At 44.0% G+C, this 19739-nt stretch overlaps 1 protein-coding gene across 8 annotated transcripts in view; it reads left to right on the top strand.

Annotated features, from left to right (window-relative positions):
* The window catches only part of SPECC1 (sperm antigen with calponin homology and coiled-coil domains 1), a 1059948-nt gene that overhangs the window by 372408 nt on the left and 667801 nt on the right, over nucleotides 1–19739 (top strand). The window contains exon 1 of one of the 8 annotated variants that reach the window (XM_063955881.1): nucleotides 16325–16575. The exons of the other annotated variants lie outside the window; for them this stretch is intronic. Within the exon in view, the coding sequence (XP_063811951.1) occupies nucleotides 16536–16575 (40 nt within the window). The 5' untranslated portion in view covers nucleotides 16325–16535. Of the gene's footprint in view, nucleotides 1–16324; nucleotides 16576–19739 lie in introns of those variants that run through there. 8 annotated transcript variants of the gene reach the window in all.

Below are 19739 nucleotides of genomic sequence, written 5' to 3'. Positions count from 1 at the left end.
ATGGATATTCTGTTGCCTCTACCTGCAAAATATTGCTAGAGCAGACGTTTTTCTTATCCAAGATGCAAACAAAACTATCTATTCGAATCATCTTCCGCCTTGACTGCTGCAACCTCCATCTCTGGCATTCCCCTCACTCATAGAACCCTGCTGCATTCCATTCTAAACAAGGCCGTCTAAACAGCAGTGTAGGCCCCTGCGCACAGAAATGCACTGGGCCCCCCTACCCATCCTCCAGCGGTAGGGGTGGGGGTGCTATCAGCGGCAGATTTGATGTCCCGCAGGCAGTAGGGGGTGTTCTATCTTCCGCTCAGCATGTAGGACCTGGAGCAGTAATTTCTGCTAATTACTCCTTTACTGTACAGATAGGGCTAAACTGTAGAAGGGGGCATTGGGCTGAATGAAGAAGCCCTGGTACATGACTTCCAGGGTGGTATGGGGTGTTTAATACGTATGGGAGGGGTGGATAGTGGAGTGGGATTAATATTCATCATTTTCCAGTGGGGGGGCAGCTAACTTGACTGAAGATATTTCAAGTTCCTGAAAATATATTTCTTAGCTTTGAATGGGATACAAAACTAGAAAGTCCCACCTTTCAGGAGGTGCTGGGGACTTGGGGATAAGAGTTCAGAAGCCAGAGCAATTCACCAACGAAGATATAAAACTGCATATTAGGCGTGTAGAGCTGGAGCAGGGACTAGCAACTTGAAGGCTGATATCTCTGGTTCTGGGCATAGTAGAGACAAGCTGCCAGTGTCCACCGAAAGAAGAGAGTCCCAACTTTTGGATTATACACTCAGAAAAACTCTAAGTCAAACAAAACCCGAGATATCTGGCTGGGAATAGCAATTTACAGGCTAGGATGGGGACCACTGCTTTCAAGTCTGATATCTCCGGTTCCCCAGGGCCGATTTTCAAAAATCTGGTACTCCTGGAAAGAGGGGACCCTCAGCTATCAGCCTAGGGCCCTTATACTCTTGGGGCCCTTGGGCAAGAGCCCACTGAGCCCATACGAAAAGACATCCCTGATTCTAAATGCTGCAGCAAAACTTTCAAAATACAGCATTTTCTCAAATCTTCTTCGTTCTACAGTACCTTTGAACAGAAAAGCACCTTTCACCTTCACTCCCAGCTACATCTGTTTTCAAGCCTGTCAGTAAAATGGTCAAGAGTTAAGTGTCCTGCTAGTCATGAAGGACCGATATTCTAGGGTTAGATGGAGAACCTGTGATCTTCAGGATGATGAGAAAATATATTTAGGGGCCAAAATTGAATTACGCACTTCATGTAGTGCTTGCCTTACATGGGAAGCAGTTTGCTTCCCGACGGATGGGATCCCATCGGTCAATATACCGATGCTGGGATCCCGAAAGAGGACGCAATCCTGGCGCCTAGATACCGATGCTGGGATCCCGAAGGAGGACGCAATCCCGGTGTCTAGATACCGACGCCATATGGGATACCGGCATTGAAATACAGACAGCCTGATCGTCCTGACAGTGGGACACGCTGGCTCCCTGTCGAGGCGGTGGTGGTGGGGTGGGTGGGGTTAGGTTCAGGCAGGAGAAGGGGGGTTAGGGGGAGAGAGCATTAGGTATCAAGCAGGGAGGGTTAGGGTTAGGCATTAAGCGGGAAGGGTTAAGGTTAGGCAGTGGGGAAGGGATGGTTAGGGTTAGGCACCACCGGGGTGGGTTAGGTTTAGGCACCCACATGGGAGGGTTAGGGTAGGGGGCAGAGGAGGGTTAGGGTACTTTAAAGGGTGCTATCGGGATTCTGATGGATGGGATGCTGCTGTCGGTATTCTGACTGCCAGCATCCCGAAATCATACTGAACTCCCTGATTTCTACATCACATCCTAAAATGTGGTTGGGTACAAAATGTCGGCAGTCAGAATCCCGAAGGAAAAAATTCCCGACAGCGGAATCCCAACAATTACAATGCTGACGTATCTCTGTAAGTATTCTAACCCTAACCCACCTCTCCCGCAGCCTGACCCTAACCATCCCCTCCCGCAGCCTAGCCATAACCCTTCTCTTTGGCAGCCTAACCCTCCCTTCATACATACATACATTATGCTCAGTAGTACAAGAAGTCTGAGAACACTTCCATACATTATCATTGCAATTGTCCATATGTTAATCTCAGTAGTGACAACACTGTTCCTGTCCAGCCGTCCAGTCTAGTCACTAATATAAAAAGACAAAAAAAAAACAAAAAAACAGCCCTGTCTGGTGGTTAGTAGAGTAAGCTGAGGTAATATAAACTACAAACTTCATTGTCCGGTACTTAGTGTGCAATGCAGAACCCTTCACCTGTGGCTAATGTACTATACATTCCTCCTTTATAGTGGCATACCTTCATTAACTTAGTTGACTAGCATTCAACAGGAGATCTATTATAATTTACATATTGTACAGCACAGCAGTTAGTACACATTACATACATAATTTCTGGTGGCTGGTGCTAAATATAGATCATATTCTCTGGTGATCAGTGTTTAATGTAGCCCTCGTTCCTTGGTGACTGATAAACAATGCAGAGACTCTTGTCTGGTGGGTAGTCTACGATACAGAGTGCATTGTTTTATAACACGGTAACGTTTCCATGTGGTGGTACTTTTGCTTTATGCCCCAATGGTGTCTAGAGATTCTAATCTATAACAAATCATGTCTTCATCTTTTTCTACATATTTTCTTATTAAAACCAGACTATGACTGTCATTTAGTCATAATATCTAATCTAGTCGCTCAAAACCAATGTAAAAATTTCAAATCAACTTTTTCAGAAATGTTTTACTTGGTTGCTTTTTTAGGTTTAGGTCATTACTGTCCAATGTCACCTTGGTTTACTACATAGCAAACAATGTATAGGAAAAACACAAGACCAAAGCATGTGATATGAAATTCCCAGTATAACCATAATAACTGATGTTTGATCTGTCACTGTTGTACAGGGATATGTAAAAAGTGTACGCCTTTATATAAAGTACTTTTGTTACTATTTGAAACACATATGCAGAAATATCATCTATATTTCATGCTATAAACTAGCAGTAGAAAAACAAGTAACATGAAACAATAACAATTCAAGCATATTGATATAGAACAGAAAAAGAAAGTAGAAGGCTGCGCTGAATTTGTATAATATAACAACAGTAGTAATTCGTCTATTAATTGCACAATTTAATAATAAAAAAGGAATAACACTAAAATGTTGTGGTGAATACACCATAAAATACATGCAACATGAATGCAAATTTATAAAAACATACAATTGAGGTATAAGCGTTTAAAGGGTTACCCAAATTGCCAGCAATTGGAAGAAGATTTAGAGATGGAAAGTCCGTTCCAAAGTAGTCCCCCAAATTGGTCAGAGTCCAGTATCTATAGGTAATTAGGAGGTAAGCAGTGTCCCATATAGTAACAAGTTACCGCTAGAGGATATGGTGCTCCTGGATTTTGAATGATGAGCTCCTCATGCAGTGCGGTATGTAGAATTAATCGGTTCAGCTTGCTATTACATTCCTCCAAATACAGATGATGGTCCGGATCTTGGTGGGGGTGGTTCGGTCTTCCAGCAAAGTATATCTGGCTTGGGTCCCTGTGCAACTGACGCGTTTCGCTGCAATCAGCTAGCAGCTTTTTCAAAGGTATTGATATAGAAATAAGAACTGTTGATAACAGATAAACTATTGAGTTTGACAATTTGTTATGGTCTTCTTTAAAGGAGAACTCGACACTTTTACACACAATACATTATAGGGACAATGATGCTTATATCAGCATAGATTGTATACAGGTATCTACATTTGAGATATCATGTATATTTTTATATACCACCTTACACAAAACATAAAACACTAACACAGACGTTTTAATGCTTCATTAATTTTCCTTTACTCTGAATTATTAACCTGTTTTTATAGAAGCGTATAAATACTTCAATCGTATGTGGGTGTATCACGTACTGTATTCCACTGGTCCCTACCCTTCTGTGTTGGAAAAAAATCAGACACCTTACCTCACTTAGCCCAGATGCCTCTCTGCCCTTGCAGCATAATCCTGACTCCCCTCAAGGCCTTACACCTGCTCCCATATCCTTGGTCCTGAGTTCACACTTAGCTCATTTAATTGATTCAGATGGTTCATAGTCAATCACAGATCTTCAAAAGACATTTGGCCTCCTGTATGGCTCATTTTTGGTCTCTCTTTAGCTCCGGCATTATTTCTCCTCTCTATCTTCCCGTACTACTGGCCCTTGAGTCTCTCTGTCTGCAAAAATGTTTGCCTAGGCATTAGGTCTCTCAGCTATATCAACTCTGTCTTGCCAGCTTCATGGAGGACCAATGGTCTCAAATATTTAGTTATACCTTCCTTTCTTCCTCACTCCAGGTAGTAGAATTCAATTTAAAATTTAATTAAGGTGGTATCGGTACCATGTTCATATTAACTAGATGCACGCCTGAGTTTTGGCTTCTTAGCCTCATGGATATACCCCTGTCTCAATTTAAAAAATCATTACTTTGTCACCTCTTTAATGCAGCAGAAGCAACTATCCCATGCTTCTAGAGATCCCCTGTTATGCTCCCTATCTATCGGTGGTTTTAGAGGGTAGATCACTGGGGCGGTATGTACTAAGCAGTGAAAAGAGCGGAGAAGTGAGCCAGTGGAGAAGATGACCATGGCAACCAATCAACACTGAAATAACATTTATAATTTGCATACTTTAAAATTATACAGATCAGCTGATTGCTTGCTATAGCCAACTTCTCCACTGGCTCATTTCTCCACACTTATCACTGCTTAGTACATGTCCCCCTAGATGGCCATGGAAGATCTCACATCTGCTACCAAACTGTCTGATTTCACTGCCACCTGGTTTGATTGGTTGAGATTTAAAGAGAATATGCTACTTAACTAGAAACTGAATATGCTACTCATATCATGTCTTACCCTATACATTTTTGTTTTCTTCATTGTTTGTTTTAGATTAGAATTTGAAGGCAGATAAGATCCATCTACTCTGCCCATGTACTTACACAATTGGGTTCTTTTTTTCTTTTCTTTTTGTCGGTAGCCAGTTAACCTATCCATATATTTTTGGATTGTGGGAGGAAACCATGCAACCACGGGGAGAATATACAAACTTCACACAGTTAGGGTCGTGGTGGAAATCGAACCTGTGACCTCAGTGCTGTGAGGCAGTCATGCTAGCCGTTGCACCATCTGTACCATCATTTTCCTTTTTTATTTTACATACTCTAACCAGCAATGTATTTAACATTGGAATCTTTGCAAGTTTGTTTGATGTTCCACTGTATATTTCAAGGCCCTGTGCATCCCCTGCTATATTTATGACATTGGGGTCTATATATCAACATTTTTTTTTTCTTGTATTAAAAAAAGCTATACATTTTGAATTTTGGTACATTTCACATTTTTTTGGGTATCGTCTGTATGTATGTAAGTGTTTCGCTTTTGTCTGTTTTTTTCACAAAAAATCTACTTTTTGTATTTTTTTTTTTACTTTTCCAACCGCTATTGAAAATGATTGGGAACCTTATGTATCATTGTATTATCGTGAAAATTGTCTGAAACTTTTTATATCGTTTTTTTTGCCAGCTTTGACTGGCGAGTATAGCAATAGACCATGATCTTGTAGTTCCATCTCTAAATTTACTTTTTTTACAAAAAGAATATGCTACAAATATCTCCCTATATCTAAAATATACTTATATATATTGAACGTATCTGAAAATGTACTACTATTTTCTATATGTCGTTTGCTTGAGATTTATATTATATAAATATAAAAATTCTTATATATATATATATATATATATATATATATATATAATATATGTGTGTGTGTGTATATGTATATATATATATATATATATATAGAGAGAGAGAGAGAGAGAGAGAGAGAGAGAGAGAGAGAGAGAGATGTTTTGTTTGTGAGACTCTTAATAGCTCAGTTGTAAGTAAACAGCATACACTACTAAAGGACAGTGGAAATTCATCCTAGTAACACATGTTTATAACAGTCATTAGAATAACCAATCAAATTGACTTTGTAAAAGTTCCCTCCTCATTCAGGTTCCTAATAAGTGTCCCATAGTAAGCTAGCTATTATTTTCTACTATAGGTCAGGTATGTGCTGAATGCCACCAAGGAACTCACTTTGCATGTCTGGCTCTGAAACAGGGCATGCTCAATTAATTACATTTTTTCGAAATGCGATAAAACGACTGAAAAGTAGAGTGATAATTATCACATGTTTGGGCTTTTATCGCAATCACATTTTCGATAAAAAAAAAAAAAAAGATACATATGTCGAAAAAACAACAAAAAAGGACCCGATAACTGACGATAAAAATTATGAAAATTATCGCATTTTTGATACATAGACCCTATTGTCCATTATGTAAATGTTCGTTATGGCTATTTTGGTATAACTTATTCTTCTGTATATCTTTGTTGCTTACTTTAATAAAAACATATTGCCCAGGAAATTTATGGAAGCAGCCCTAATGAGGGTGCGGTCTGATGAGGGGGTGGGATCTGTTGAGGGAGGCGGGATCCCTCCTCATAGAGCCTGATTGTATGCAGTTGTGGCCTTCCTTGTGTCTTTTGCTGCAGTTGTGAGACCAGGGTTGAATTGGGAACTAAAAGTGAACTAAATTCTGTTGAAGTGGCCCGACATGGGCAGCACAGGAATTCACACTGCTGTATTTGTATTATAACATACCGTGTAGACATAGCAACATCAGTGGATGGCTGAGTTGCTATACTGCAGATGTGGAAATAACAATGAATGGGGACAACGCAGTGTACCGAGTGTGGTGGGCTACCTGTCATGTGTGTGTGTGTGGAGGGGGGGGGGGGGGGGGGATGGGGTCCACATAATAAAACATAAAACAGGCCCCGCAGACATGTCGGCCTACCGGGAGTCAGTACAACCCTGGCATATAGTGCATGCATATGTCACAGAAAATGCCACATAATGCCATAATTTCATATATTGCCCTTATACAGCATGTCACAGAATAATTCCACGTACTGCCCCCATATGTCACAGAACAATTTCATATACAGTATTGCCCTTATATGTCACAGAATAATTCCACGGCTGCCCCCATATGTCACAGAATAACTTCATATACAGTATTGCCCTTATATGTCACAGAATAATTCCACGTACTGCCCCCATATGTCACAGGACAATTTCATATACAGTATTGCCCTTATATGTCACAGAATAATTCCACGGTTGCCCCCATATGTCACAGAATAATTGCATGCACTGCCCCCATATGTCATAGAATAATTTCACATCAGGGCCAGTTGTGGTGCAAAACATGGAGCGCCCCTCCCCCTTCTCCAGTAAAATCTGCTAATCACACAGAGGACAGACAGTCCCAGGGAGCATGGCTCCTGTCTTCCTCTGGAAGCTTCATGCAGCTGCTGGTGCTGCTGAACCACAGGAAAACCCCAGGGAAGTAAGTCACTGGTCACAGACTAGAGAAGAGGCAGCAGCTACAGAAGTGCCCCAAATGTTAAAGTGCACTGTCTCACCCACAGTGCTGCTCAGAAGAGAAAAGGGGGGGTGTGGGGGATGAGGGCAATATCTTGACCCTAAAATGAACAATAATACGAAAAACTTAAAGTGCAGAATGAATGAAGATAATCAAATATTCACCATTTATTATTAATAAAATTGAAGTTGTAAAATATGTAATGCTTTCATCGTCTTACAAGCACCAAAATATATAAAAAATGTCTAAAAATATTTTGGGGCTTGTAAAGCGATTACAGCAATTGTACGTTACATATTTTACAACTTAAATTTTATTAAGAATAAATGGTGAATATTTGATAATCTTCATCCATTCTGCGCTTGAAGTTTTTTTCCGTATTACAGCTACGGAAGAAGGTGGGAGACAGCATGGGCTAGGGGAAGACATCAAAGACCAGGTGGCGGGATGGAGCAGAGGAAAGGCAGTATGTAGCATTGGAAGGTATCACAGACCAGGTGTCGGGATGGAGCAGAGGAAAGGTAGTATGTAGCATTGGAAGGTATCACAGACCATGGGGCGGGATGGAGTAGAAGATAGGGAGTACTGTATGCAGCACAGACCAGGAGACAGTGGCTTAACTATTGTGGGTGCAGCTCCTATTGGGTCTGGGTTGCTTCCAGAGCCCACTGCTCCCCCTGCACCCAATCACGGGCTGCCCCCAAGGCCCGCCACTCCCCATTCATCCCCGCCCACAGGAAGAACGGCTGTGGCCGATAGCTCCCCCAATGCTGCAGCCGCACGGAAGATGTAGTAGCAGCGGGGTCAGGTGCCCCACCTGGCCGTTTCCAAGTATCGGAAACAGAGCAGTGCAGTGCCATGATTCGCTGGTATTTAGGGGTGGGGTCTAATGCTGTAAAGTGCTCACCCCCATCAGAGTCCTCTGCTATAGTCAGGTAATGTATCGACTGCAAGCTCTCTCTCTCCACCGATCCCTCCCTGACACTTTCTCTCTTGCTACTCTCTCTCTCTCTCTCTCACAGTCTCTTTCTCCCTGACACTGTCTCTCTCTCTTCCTGATACTCTCTTTCTCCCTGACACTGTCTCTTCCTCTCTGACACTGTGTGTCTTTCCCTCTCCCTCCCTGTCACTGTCTGTCTCTCTCTCTTCCTCCCTGAAACTATCTCCCTGACATTGTCTCTTTCTTTCTCCCTGACACTGTCTCTCTCTTCCCTTGGCTCTCTCTATCTCCCTGACACTGTCTCTCTCTCCCTCTGACACTGTATCTCCCTTTCTCTCCCTGACACTGTCTCTCTCCCTCTGACACTGTCTCCCCTCTCTCTCTGACACTCCTCTCTCTCCATCCCTCCCTCTCTCTCTCTCCTTCTGACACTCTCTCTCCCTCTCTATCCCTGACACTGTCTCTTTCTCCCTGACACTCCACTCTTTTGCTTCCCTCTTTCTCTCTCCCTTCCTCCCTGACACTCATCCTCTCTCTTCCCTCTATTTTCATGAAACCCCCCTCTCTCTCACTCTCTCTCCCCCTGACACCATCTTTGTCTCTTTCTCACTCCTCTCACTCTATTTTTCCTGCTCCTCTAAGGGGCATTGTAGTAACAAGGGGGGCAGGTGGGGCTCTTTTAAGATTTTGCTACGTGGCCCACAAAGTTATAGTTACACCTCTGCCAGGAAATAAGGTGGCATAGATGGTGGCATAGATGGGGGCAGCACCACAGACCAGTAGGGAGGCACTACAGAGCATGGGGAGGCAGTATGTAGCAAGGGAGAAGCAGAGACAGATTTGGTGGTCAGGCTGCCCCCTATCACAACTGTTGTGACCCACCACCCCAACCCCTCTTATTCCTGTCCCATTCTTTCTAGTGCTTCAATATTCCATTGTAGCAGGCAGGCATGGCACCCCCTGAACCCCTCATTATTGCGTCGTCCTTCATGGAACAAAAGAGAGGCAGACAGCAGCTGCTGCATGGACCAGTCCAGGAGGGGATGTGGAGCCACGGGATGTGTCAGGGAGCAGGATGAAGCAGAAGAGAGGTAGGCAGCGGCTGCTGCACGTACCAGTCCAGGAGGGAAGGCGAAGCTGCTAGACAGACCAGGGGTAATGGAGCATGGGAGAGGCAGGCAGCTGAGCAACTACACGTGCCAGGAGGTAGAACAATGCAGACTGTGGGGCTGAGCTGACTGCTGCGGGCTACCACTTGATCCACCCTGTTTTCACATATTTACCTTATATGTCACAGAACATGCCACATAATACCCTCTTACTGTATGATACAGAATAATTCCACATAGTGCTTTCATATGTTACAGAAAATACCAAATATTGGGCGTCATTCCGAGTTGTTCGCTCGTTATTTTTTACCTCTATGGAGCGATTAGTCGCTAACTGCGCATGCGCAATGTACGCAGTGCGCCTGCGCCAAGTAAATTAGCACAAAAGTTTGGTAATTTACTCACGGCGTAACTAAGTTTTTTCATCGCTCTGCTGATCGTAGTGTGATTGACAGGAAGTGGGTGTTTCTGGGCGGAAACTGGCCGTTTTATGGGAGTGTGCGGAAAAATGCAGGCGTTCGAGTTGCAAACGCAGGAGTGGCTGGAGAAACGGGGGAGTGCTTGGGCAAACGCTGGGTGTGTTTGTGACGTCAAACCCAGAACGAAAAGGACTGAGCTGGTCGCAATGGCTGAGTAAGTCTGGAGCTACTCAGAAACTGCTAAGAAATTTCTATTCGCAATTCTGCTAATCTTTCATTCGCAATTCTGCTAACTTAAGATACACTCCCAGAGGGCGGCAGCTTAGCGTGTGCAATGCTGCTAAAAGCAGCTAGCGAGCGAACAACTCGGAATCACCCCCATTGTCCAGTGTCACAGAGTAATTGTTCATAGTGCTCTCACAAGGCATCAAAAATGTCAGAAAATAACCCATATATGCAGTACTCTATTACCGTTGTATGGTTACCATGGTGATGACTGGGCGGGATTAAGAGGGAGGGGCCACAAAGGCAGCTCCACGGATGCTAGACAATGTGAATATCACATAAAAGGGCAGATGGAGTGACGGCCTCTACTGTCAACTTTCTTTGCTCCCCGCACGTGCATCGGCTGGGCCCACCTCTTCTGGCTATGGGACCATGCTCCGAGCAGCAGCAGGCTGCAGTACATAGGGCCTAATTCAGACCTGATCGCTGTCTTGGAAATTACACTGTCCTGCGATCTAATATTTGCCGCCATGGGGGAGTGAAAATTTGCCCTGTGCAAGTGTGTGAATGCGTGTGTACGCTGTGCGAACATTTCCCTCAGTCAGCGGACAGCTGCAAAACCGTTCGCATCACACTCACCATCGAATGCTTTTCCCATTCTGTGCAGTGTGTGCAGTCTGTGCAGTCTGTGCGTAGTCAATACTTACTCCTCCAGTGCTAAGAAATCAGGCTGATCGGGGCTGGAGCTGACGTCACCCACCCACCCTGACAACGCTTGGGAACATCCTCTTCCTATCAATCACCTTGTGAACGCCCATGCGATAAAAATTTTCGCACCATCCTGTTGCTGTTTGGCGAAGCGCCTGCGTATTGCAGTGCATACAAATACGCAGTAGTTCGATAATCAGGTCTGAATCCGGCCCGTAGCCAGAACAAGACCCTGATCAGGAACAAGTAGTAAGTTGGGTTGGAGGGAGGGATGTTATATCAGACTGATTACTGTATAAACTCCTACTAATAATATCAGTTACAACAATATATATGTAGTGAGTGCGGCTGCTAACTACTTACGCCTACCAATGCTGTATTCAGAGCTGTGTCCCGGTCCTATCTCCTTTGTACTGCCCAGCCCACCTTGTCCTGTCACCTCTGTCCTGTACCTGTTACCTCTTTCCTGCCCTGTCACCTCCTCACTCCAGTCTCATCTGTTCTGCCCCTGTTTCCTCTGTACTGGCCCTGTCCCCTCTATCCTGTCTTTGTTACCTGTGTCCTGGACATGTCAACTCTTTTCTGACCTTGTCACCCTCTCTCCAGCCCCTCTGCCCTGGTCCTGTCACCTCTGTCCTGTCCCGTTTATTCCGTCCTCTCCCTGCCACCTCTATCCTAACCTATCCCCTCTGTCCTGTCCCTATCACCTCTATCCTAACTCTGTCTCTTCTGTCCTGTCCCTGTCACCTCTATCCTAACTCTGTCTCTTCTGTCCTGTCCCTATCACCTCTATCCTAATTCTGTCTCTTCTGTCCTGTCCCTATCACCTCTATCCTAACTCTGTCTCTTCTGTCCTTTCCCTATCACCTCTATCCTAACTCTGTCCCTTCTGTCCTGGTCCTGTCACCTCTATCCTAACTCTGTCTCTTCTGTCCTGTCCCTGCCACCTCTATCCTAACTCTGTCTCTTCTGTCCTGTCCATGTCACCTCTATCCTAACTCTGTCCCTTCTGTCCTGTCCCTGTCACCTCTATCCTAACTCTCTCTTCTGTCCTGTCCCTATCACCTCTACCCTAACTCTCTCTTCTGTCCTGGTCCTGTCACCTCTATCCTAACTCTGTCTCTTCTGTCCTCTCCCTGCCACCTCTATCCTAACTCTGTCTCTTCTGTCCTCTCCCTGCCACCTCTATCCTAACTCTGTCTCTTCTGTCCTGTCCCTATCACCTCCTTCCTAACTCTGTCTCTTCTGTCCTGTCCCTATCACCTCCTTCCTAACTCTGTCTCTTCTGTCCTGTCCCTATCACCTCTATCCTAACTCTGTCCCTTCTGTCCTGTCCCTGTCACCTCTATCCTAACTCTGTCTCTTCTGTCCTGTCCCTGTCACCTCTATCCTAACTCTCTCTTCTGTCCTGTCCCTATCACCTCCTTCCTAACTCTGTCTCTTCTGTCCTGTCCCTATCACCTCTATCCTAACTCTGTCCCTTCTGTCCTGTCCCTGTCACCTCTATCCTAACTCTGTCCCTTCTGTCCTGTCCCTGTCACCTCTATCCTAACTCTGTCTCTTCTGTCCTGTCCCTGTCACCTCTATCCTAACTCTGTCTCTTCTGTCCTGTCCCTGTCACCTCTGTTCTATCCTCTTTGTCCTGTCCTTCTAACAGTTTACCAACATATGATCAGAGGAACTTTTAATTATTCCATCGGATACGGATCGCTATATAAATAAGTAACATCTATGCACGCTTTTAATTATATATATCTATAATTTCTTGTATACACTGTCCCTGTCACCTCTATCCTGACTCTGTCTCCTCTGTCCTGCCCTGCCGTCTTTGTCCTGTCCCCTCTGTCCTGGAACTTTTACCTCTGTCCTGTCCCTGTCACTTCTCTCTCTCTTGTCCCCTCTGTTCTGTCTTGTCACCTCTGTACTGTGGGTTGGAAAGTTAGGAGGTAAAAAGAAAACAGCAAAGTACTTAGGAAGAAATTGAGAGGGGGAAGTAGAAAAATAAAGAGGGGTCTATTTATTATAGGTAATCTCTCTGCTATGAAATGCATACGGCATCTAAACAGTACAGAAAATGAGCCGCCTGGGGGCAGCCTGGCCCAGATAGCAATGGAAACGGGGGGTGCTGCAAAGCCACACTCCCTCTTCCAGTGAAGCAACACCCCATTTTCTGCACAGCAGAGCAGTGTGACCTGATCTAAACAGTGAGGGGGGATGAAAATGGGGGCAGCGCACCTGCTGGGGGGTCGCTGGACAGGCCCCCAAAGTGACTGAAATTCCTGCATCCATTTGTTAGGAGGTATGCGTAAGCTGATGTTTAAGGAGGGTTTAAAAATACAGAGTGTTTTGTTCAACAGTGCTGAATATGGATGGCACCTTGGTAAACTGGGATCCATGGAGGTACCTTCCCTATTTGCTACATAGGGGAACCAGTCAAAATGTTCACCAAAACACATTCATAGTATGACAATCTGAAACGTACTGAAGCAATTTTTGTATAATTTACATTTAGCGTTTTCTGTGGAAGAGGAGGAAAAGGAAAAATAATTTATCATTTCCTATAAACACCCTGATGTGTATTCTGTACTGAATGGTTCAGTGTGACATATCAGTCATTATTAATGGTATATAAGTATTTTTAAGCAAGAATTAAGGCAAAATAAGTATAGAACATGTATATTACAGAATTGTTTATGTATGGGTAACCAGCAAGAACATTATTATTGTATATTATTATTGTAGGGGCATCTGTTCCAAACATGAAGAAAGGCAGGCTAACATCTGTATGTAGTAAACAATGGCTACCTCTGACATCGTCCATAGATAAGCAGCTGAATGCTCTATGTATAGCTTGGACAATGACTGTGGAAAAAGGAAACATGCTAACAGATAATAACTGAACCAGCCAAAACCAGAGTAAACATTCCAAACTAATAACTGGGTGGCTTAGCTAATTCCCTCCTAATTCTCTATTTACTTCATGTTTATTTATCAGTGCAGTAGACTAAACCAATTTTGTCTAGATTACAATGAAATAAAGATAAAGAATAATGTCAATTGCATCAGAATATATATCAGAGTACTATTATTAGACATTAATGCAAATACAGTACTTCCAAAAACTAATTTGTACTTTGGAACAATTTGACCGTTATCGTTACTGCAAAAATAAATTGGTCTTCATAGTGCAATTTATAACGAGTTTGGCACATAAGTACATACAGCCAACCACACCTTTTGTTTTGAGCAAATAACAGCTTAAGGAGGACATTTACTAAGCAGTGAAAAGAACGGAGAAGTGAGCCAGTGGAGAAGTTGCCTCATCAACCAATCAGCTGCTCTGTATCATTTTATAGTATTCAAATTGTAGATGTTACTTCAGTGATGATTGGTTGCCATGGGCAACTTCTCCACTGGCTCCCTTCTCTGCTCTTATCACTGCTTAGTAAATGCCCCCCTAAATAGCATAACTGTATATAAATTTGAGGATCTTACAGTGTTTTTTACATTTGTGAACTACCAGCACTAAACTATGTAACATGTATCATATTATTACCATGCCGGCCAAAGATCTGTCCCCATCTCTATGCTAATCCAGACTCAGGATCAGTGTTGTGGATTTCCAGACCGTCCAGAGTATTCCCAAGCAGATGGCACCCCCTCTGAAGCTAGGTAGTCCTAGACAAGTGCCTAGGCCACCTATGCAAAGGGCTAGTCCTGTTGGAGGAGCAGAAGGAGAGTATTAAGGGGGGTACTCACGGGAGAGATGTGTGCTGAACGATCTTAACACAGACCGCTCAGCACACATCTCTCAACCCGCTCAGCACAGCGCAATGTGCTGAGCGAGGGGGAAAGCCGACGGGGGGCCGCTCACTTCACACAACGGTGAAGTGAGCGACCCGCTAGATTGAGCCTGCATGCAGCTCAATCTAGCATCGGCGATAGCGATGCGCGGGGCCGCGCATCGCTATCGCTGGAGGGCATACACACGGCAGATCCGTGCTTAAAATCTAAGCAATCTAGCAAGATTGCTTAGATTTTAAGCACGGATCTCTCCGTGTGTACCCCCCTTTATTCAGAGTATACAGCTAGGCGGTGAGGACCTCTACCAGAGCAATATGCAGACAGATAGAGACACTGAAAGGGTCTAGCAAGTTACAATTACCTGGGTATGGATACACACTAGGCAATATATTAACCACTCAAATAGCATATATATCACGAACCCGTCAGCAGGTGTGTACCCCGAATATTCCTGTGAACGACGTTGTTCACAGACATATCACATCAGCTGTGCAATTCAGCCGATGGCTGATATAACTAAAAATTTATATTAGCGCATCCATCTGTGCGTACGAGCGGTCAGCCGACTGACCATACGCTCGCTGCAGTGGATGATGTCACAGCTAGATGGGCAATCAATAAAAGTGTATACTTACCAGAATCCTCCACTCTGTTTGTGCGATGACAGGTCTACCGACGTCTGTCTGGTGTGTATCCAGAATAAAGGGTAAGGCAGGGGCCTGGCTAGCTGTGGAGGAAAATAAATGACCCCCTCTGCATCGCTTGTTGTCTTTTTGTGATGGGTGGCGTGCCTCATATTTTTCATTGTTTTTATTTTTTTCTGAAAGGGCATGACTAAGCGTCATGGTCACACCTCCTGTGTCACCCAGGCCTGCAGTTTGTGTCAGCAGCTCTACAGACAGATGCAGGCTTGGGGGCTCTTCATTTCAAGGCATGGTTGGACGTGAATAAAGAGATCGACACACCATGTAACAGGCGCTCAATTGTGCAACTTGGAGGAGGGATAAAGAAGTGATAAAGCAGTGATAAGTGCAAGGTGATAATGCACCAGCCAATTATTACAGATTTGAAAAATGTCAGGACCTGACTGGCTGGTGTGTTATCACCTTGCACTTATCACTGCTTTATCACTTCTCTATCCCTTCTCCAAGCATAATATATCTGTCCCATTGTGGTGTTGCAGGCCTGTGATGTCATGATTTATACAATTCTTCTAGACTAGAGGATAGATTACAAATTAAGAAAAAAAGTGTTAGGACAAATAGTAAATCTGGTGCAACAGAGAGAAAATAACAGTTCTAAACACGTTTATACACCAGAGAGATGTTCTTTTAACTTTAGTACAGGTCAAGTTATCCTTAAGGTACATTTAGTGTAACTTTGCCTATTAGGGAGCTGTAATGTCTGAGATACTGTAGCACTTTGATTGTAAGGGTGCTAGTTAGGAGTTTCTGTGCAGCAATGTCTCGTCTTCCCTTCCCTGCTGCCTGCAGTACCGCTCTCGGCCTCTGCGTGGCTCACATGTTGAGTCTCCAGAACAGCAGCCGGCTCATTAACTGCATGCCTAGCCCGGCCTTTCTGAGCACAATATTGTAATTAGGTAGGAGGGATGTCCAGCAGCACTGCCCTGACACAGGCAGCAGCAGGGCTTCTCACTTCTGCTGTCAGCTCCTGGAAAGCTCGGAGTTGTGTATGTGTCACAGTACAGTCGTTACAAAGGTCCAGCTCCTTAGTGACTTGGAACATGTCTATCAGAGTGCCAGTGCAATAGGTCTGACCACTATCCAGTAACATGGGGAATCAGCTGGCCAGACCTGAAGATCAGGAGCAAGGTTGGTGGGCTAGATGCATTTTTTATTCTACACATCTTAGCATGTTTTGTGCATGATTGGAAGTATGCAGTGTTGTGTCCTTTATAGATCTTCTGTGCAGCTGTAATATAGGCGTGCAGAGAAGAGATCCCTCCATTCAGCCCTGTCCTGAGAGCAGCATGTGTGCACAATGAGGGGAATGATGTATGCACAGGAAGCCGGTATCTGCATGTTGCTGGGGTGCCTGTCACTGATTATTCCACTGCAGCTGGAAGTTATGACCCTGCCCTCCTGATGTGGGAATAGGCGCACACGTTACTCCAGGCTAATGAATGCTTTAGCTGGACACAATGGATGGCTAGAATGCAGATTTCAGGACTTGCTTAATGGCGAGGTGCAGGACATTCATTCCCTTGGGCCTGCTTCTGTGCTGTGTAATTAGACAGATGATACCTGTCTGGCAGCACCTGTTATATGGCAGGCCTGCACCGTGCACTCTGAGGCTTGCTCAGGCTGTGGTGCTGACTGTTTGCCTGTAGGTCTGGAACTCTTTCTGCTTGTTTATGGACTGTGTATAGTCACAGGGTGGACATCTCTGCAAGTGGTGGAAATGGTTTTATTGTGAAACATTTTAGTCTGTTTTAGAACAAACTTGTACCCAGGTTTCAAAGAAAATAAGAATAAATCGCATAAAATGTCATTATTTGACCCATTTTATTAACGCTGACAAATACAGGTAAACTTAATAAAGTGCAAACAAGTGTTTTGTTTTGTGTTTTTTTTTTTTTTTCTTCTTTTTTTTTCTTTATACCTCCAGAAACATTACTGTTCTACTGTTGGGACCATTCATCTATGTACTGATAATTTAGCGCAAAATGACTACTATAGATATATAATAAGCGCACACACACAAAAGTACAAATGCGAAGTTTAATGTCAACTTAAATCCTTATGCAATTTATAGCTGTGACCTAATTGATTTGCCCTTCTTTCCCAACTGATGAAACAGTAACCCCAGAAAACCCCTTCGTTTGTCTACTTACCTCTGTCAATGGCCACCTTATTTTGAGCAGATGCATCCCCAGCCATCTTCTGTCCTGTCCTGTCCTGGTCCAGTGCGCTAGCCCAGGGTGGATTACAGATGCACTGAATCCCCCCAACTAGACCAGATTAACCGAGTAAAAACCAGAAAAACCCTGCTCACACAAGCACTACTGCTGACTTTTTGCAGGAGAGTTTAGTTAATAGGGGTTTGTAGAGCAGATACATAGAGGGGTCGATTCAATTCGACAACTTATGAATAGCGCCGGGAATTAGCTCCCGCCGCTATTCAATTCAGCTCCAGTTAAGTCGGCGATGGCCCGTTCTCGCCGACTAAACAGGTTGAATTGTCGGGAGAACGGGCATTCTCCGACTTAACTCCCCGGCGCGAGGCTGATTCCCGACAGAATCAGCCTCGCGCCGGCCGCGAGGCAGCACTTTTGTTGGGTTTCTTCTCTCATCCCCCGGGGATGAGAGAAGAATTCCCGACAATTGCGGGTAACTAGCAGCTGAATTGAATAGCGTCGGGAGCTAGTTCCCGGCGCTATTCATAAATTGCCAAATTGAATCGACCCCAATGTTTGATATGTGCTGTATGCTAAATCTGTTGCATATAAAAACAGAATATTATTATTTTGGTTGAAGATATAGGTGTGGGAGATTCAGTTAGTCGCAAGGAGGGACGAGTTGCTGTTGCAACAATGTGGAAACGCTGGCGCCGCTGCTTGTCCATTATTTTAGCCCAATCTGTAGGAGTAAAAGTTGATATCTAATGTCAGCGCTGCTCCTTAAACGATGTTCTTGGATATATGTGTGTACCAAATGAATGTGTACCACTTGTATGTATCAATATAAGACACATTTATTGAGAAAAAGTACATGAGGTATGAAGTGACATAGTGCAACAAACCTTATTTTGTAAAACACATTAAATAAAAACTTATAAATTCAAGTACTAGGCTTGTACTGCAGGATAAGGGAACTTGAAGTTTAAAGTGACACAATGCACAGCACCTTATGTAAACAATAGGTTAAATAAGTCAGGTGATAGTATCACAGAATAAAGTGCAGCAACAGTCAGGTACTCCTGGTTCATACCATGTGGACCAAGTGGTGTGTGCCTCGGTGTTGGAGTACCTGGTAGGCAATCCAGCAACACACCACAAGCTTAGCCCAGTTTGGAAATGAAGTTCAGCAGGAGTCCAAGAGTTCAAACCACTGCTCTCAGCGCAACGTGTTTCAGATGTGGGTCATCCTTTATTAAGTGCATATCATCATTTTAGCCCAATCTCGCCCTGGACTCGCACTTTTCATACACAGCCATATGGAGCCATGAGTCCAGAGCTACTGTAAGTGTGGCATATAGCTAATCTTACTTGCGCTGCAATAGGACTTGTGGCTAATTGAATTTCCCCCACTTTTGCAATCTACTTGGTCTACGCCACCTAATCTGGGCATACACTATACAATTATATGGCAGATAATCTGTGGTTGGAATGAAAACCTGGTAACGGATAAGAGCAACTGACAATCGACCACTTGTACCAAACACTGGAAAATGGACAAAACCTGTTGTTTATACAAATTGGTTAAATCACGGACAGGTTTTGTCCATTTTCCAGTGTTTGGTAGCAAATGATCGATTCAGTTACTCACATCCATTACCAGGTTTTCATTCCAACCACAGATTATCTGACAGATAATTGTGTAGTGTATGCCATTTTAACATACAGCGGCTTCCTTTGTCACAATTTGCCAACTTTAATGATACAGTAATTTAGGGAAGGTAGAGGTGAATTCTGTCAAAAGCCAGGTGTTTTAGGAAAGCCGCATGAGAAGAGAGCAATACACCAGACCAGATGGTGCATAAATGGTTCACTTCTTAGAAACAGAAAATATTAACACCTTAGGAGCCAGTTGTTTTTCCCTGCATCTACCACTAGGGGGGGGGGGGGGGGGCGCAAAATGGAGCAATTCAATTATTGCTCCGTGTAGATGCATGGTAGCTGCGGGGATGACCTCCGGAGGTGCGATTTGAAATGTGCGCTAAGTCAACGCTCTGGGCGTCCGAACGGGAGTTTGGACAATTTTCGTGGCAGTTGTGGCTGAAATTTTTGTTGGTCTACCTGACCGTGATTTGGTTT

Source organism: Pseudophryne corroboree, chromosome 2 (genome assembly GCF_028390025.1).
Source record: "Pseudophryne corroboree isolate aPseCor3 chromosome 2, aPseCor3.hap2, whole genome shotgun sequence".
NCBI lineage: Eukaryota > Metazoa > Chordata > Amphibia > Anura > Myobatrachidae > Pseudophryne > Pseudophryne corroboree.
Note: the sequence above shows the minus strand (reverse complement) of the source record. Positions and strands in the feature narration are given on the sequence as shown.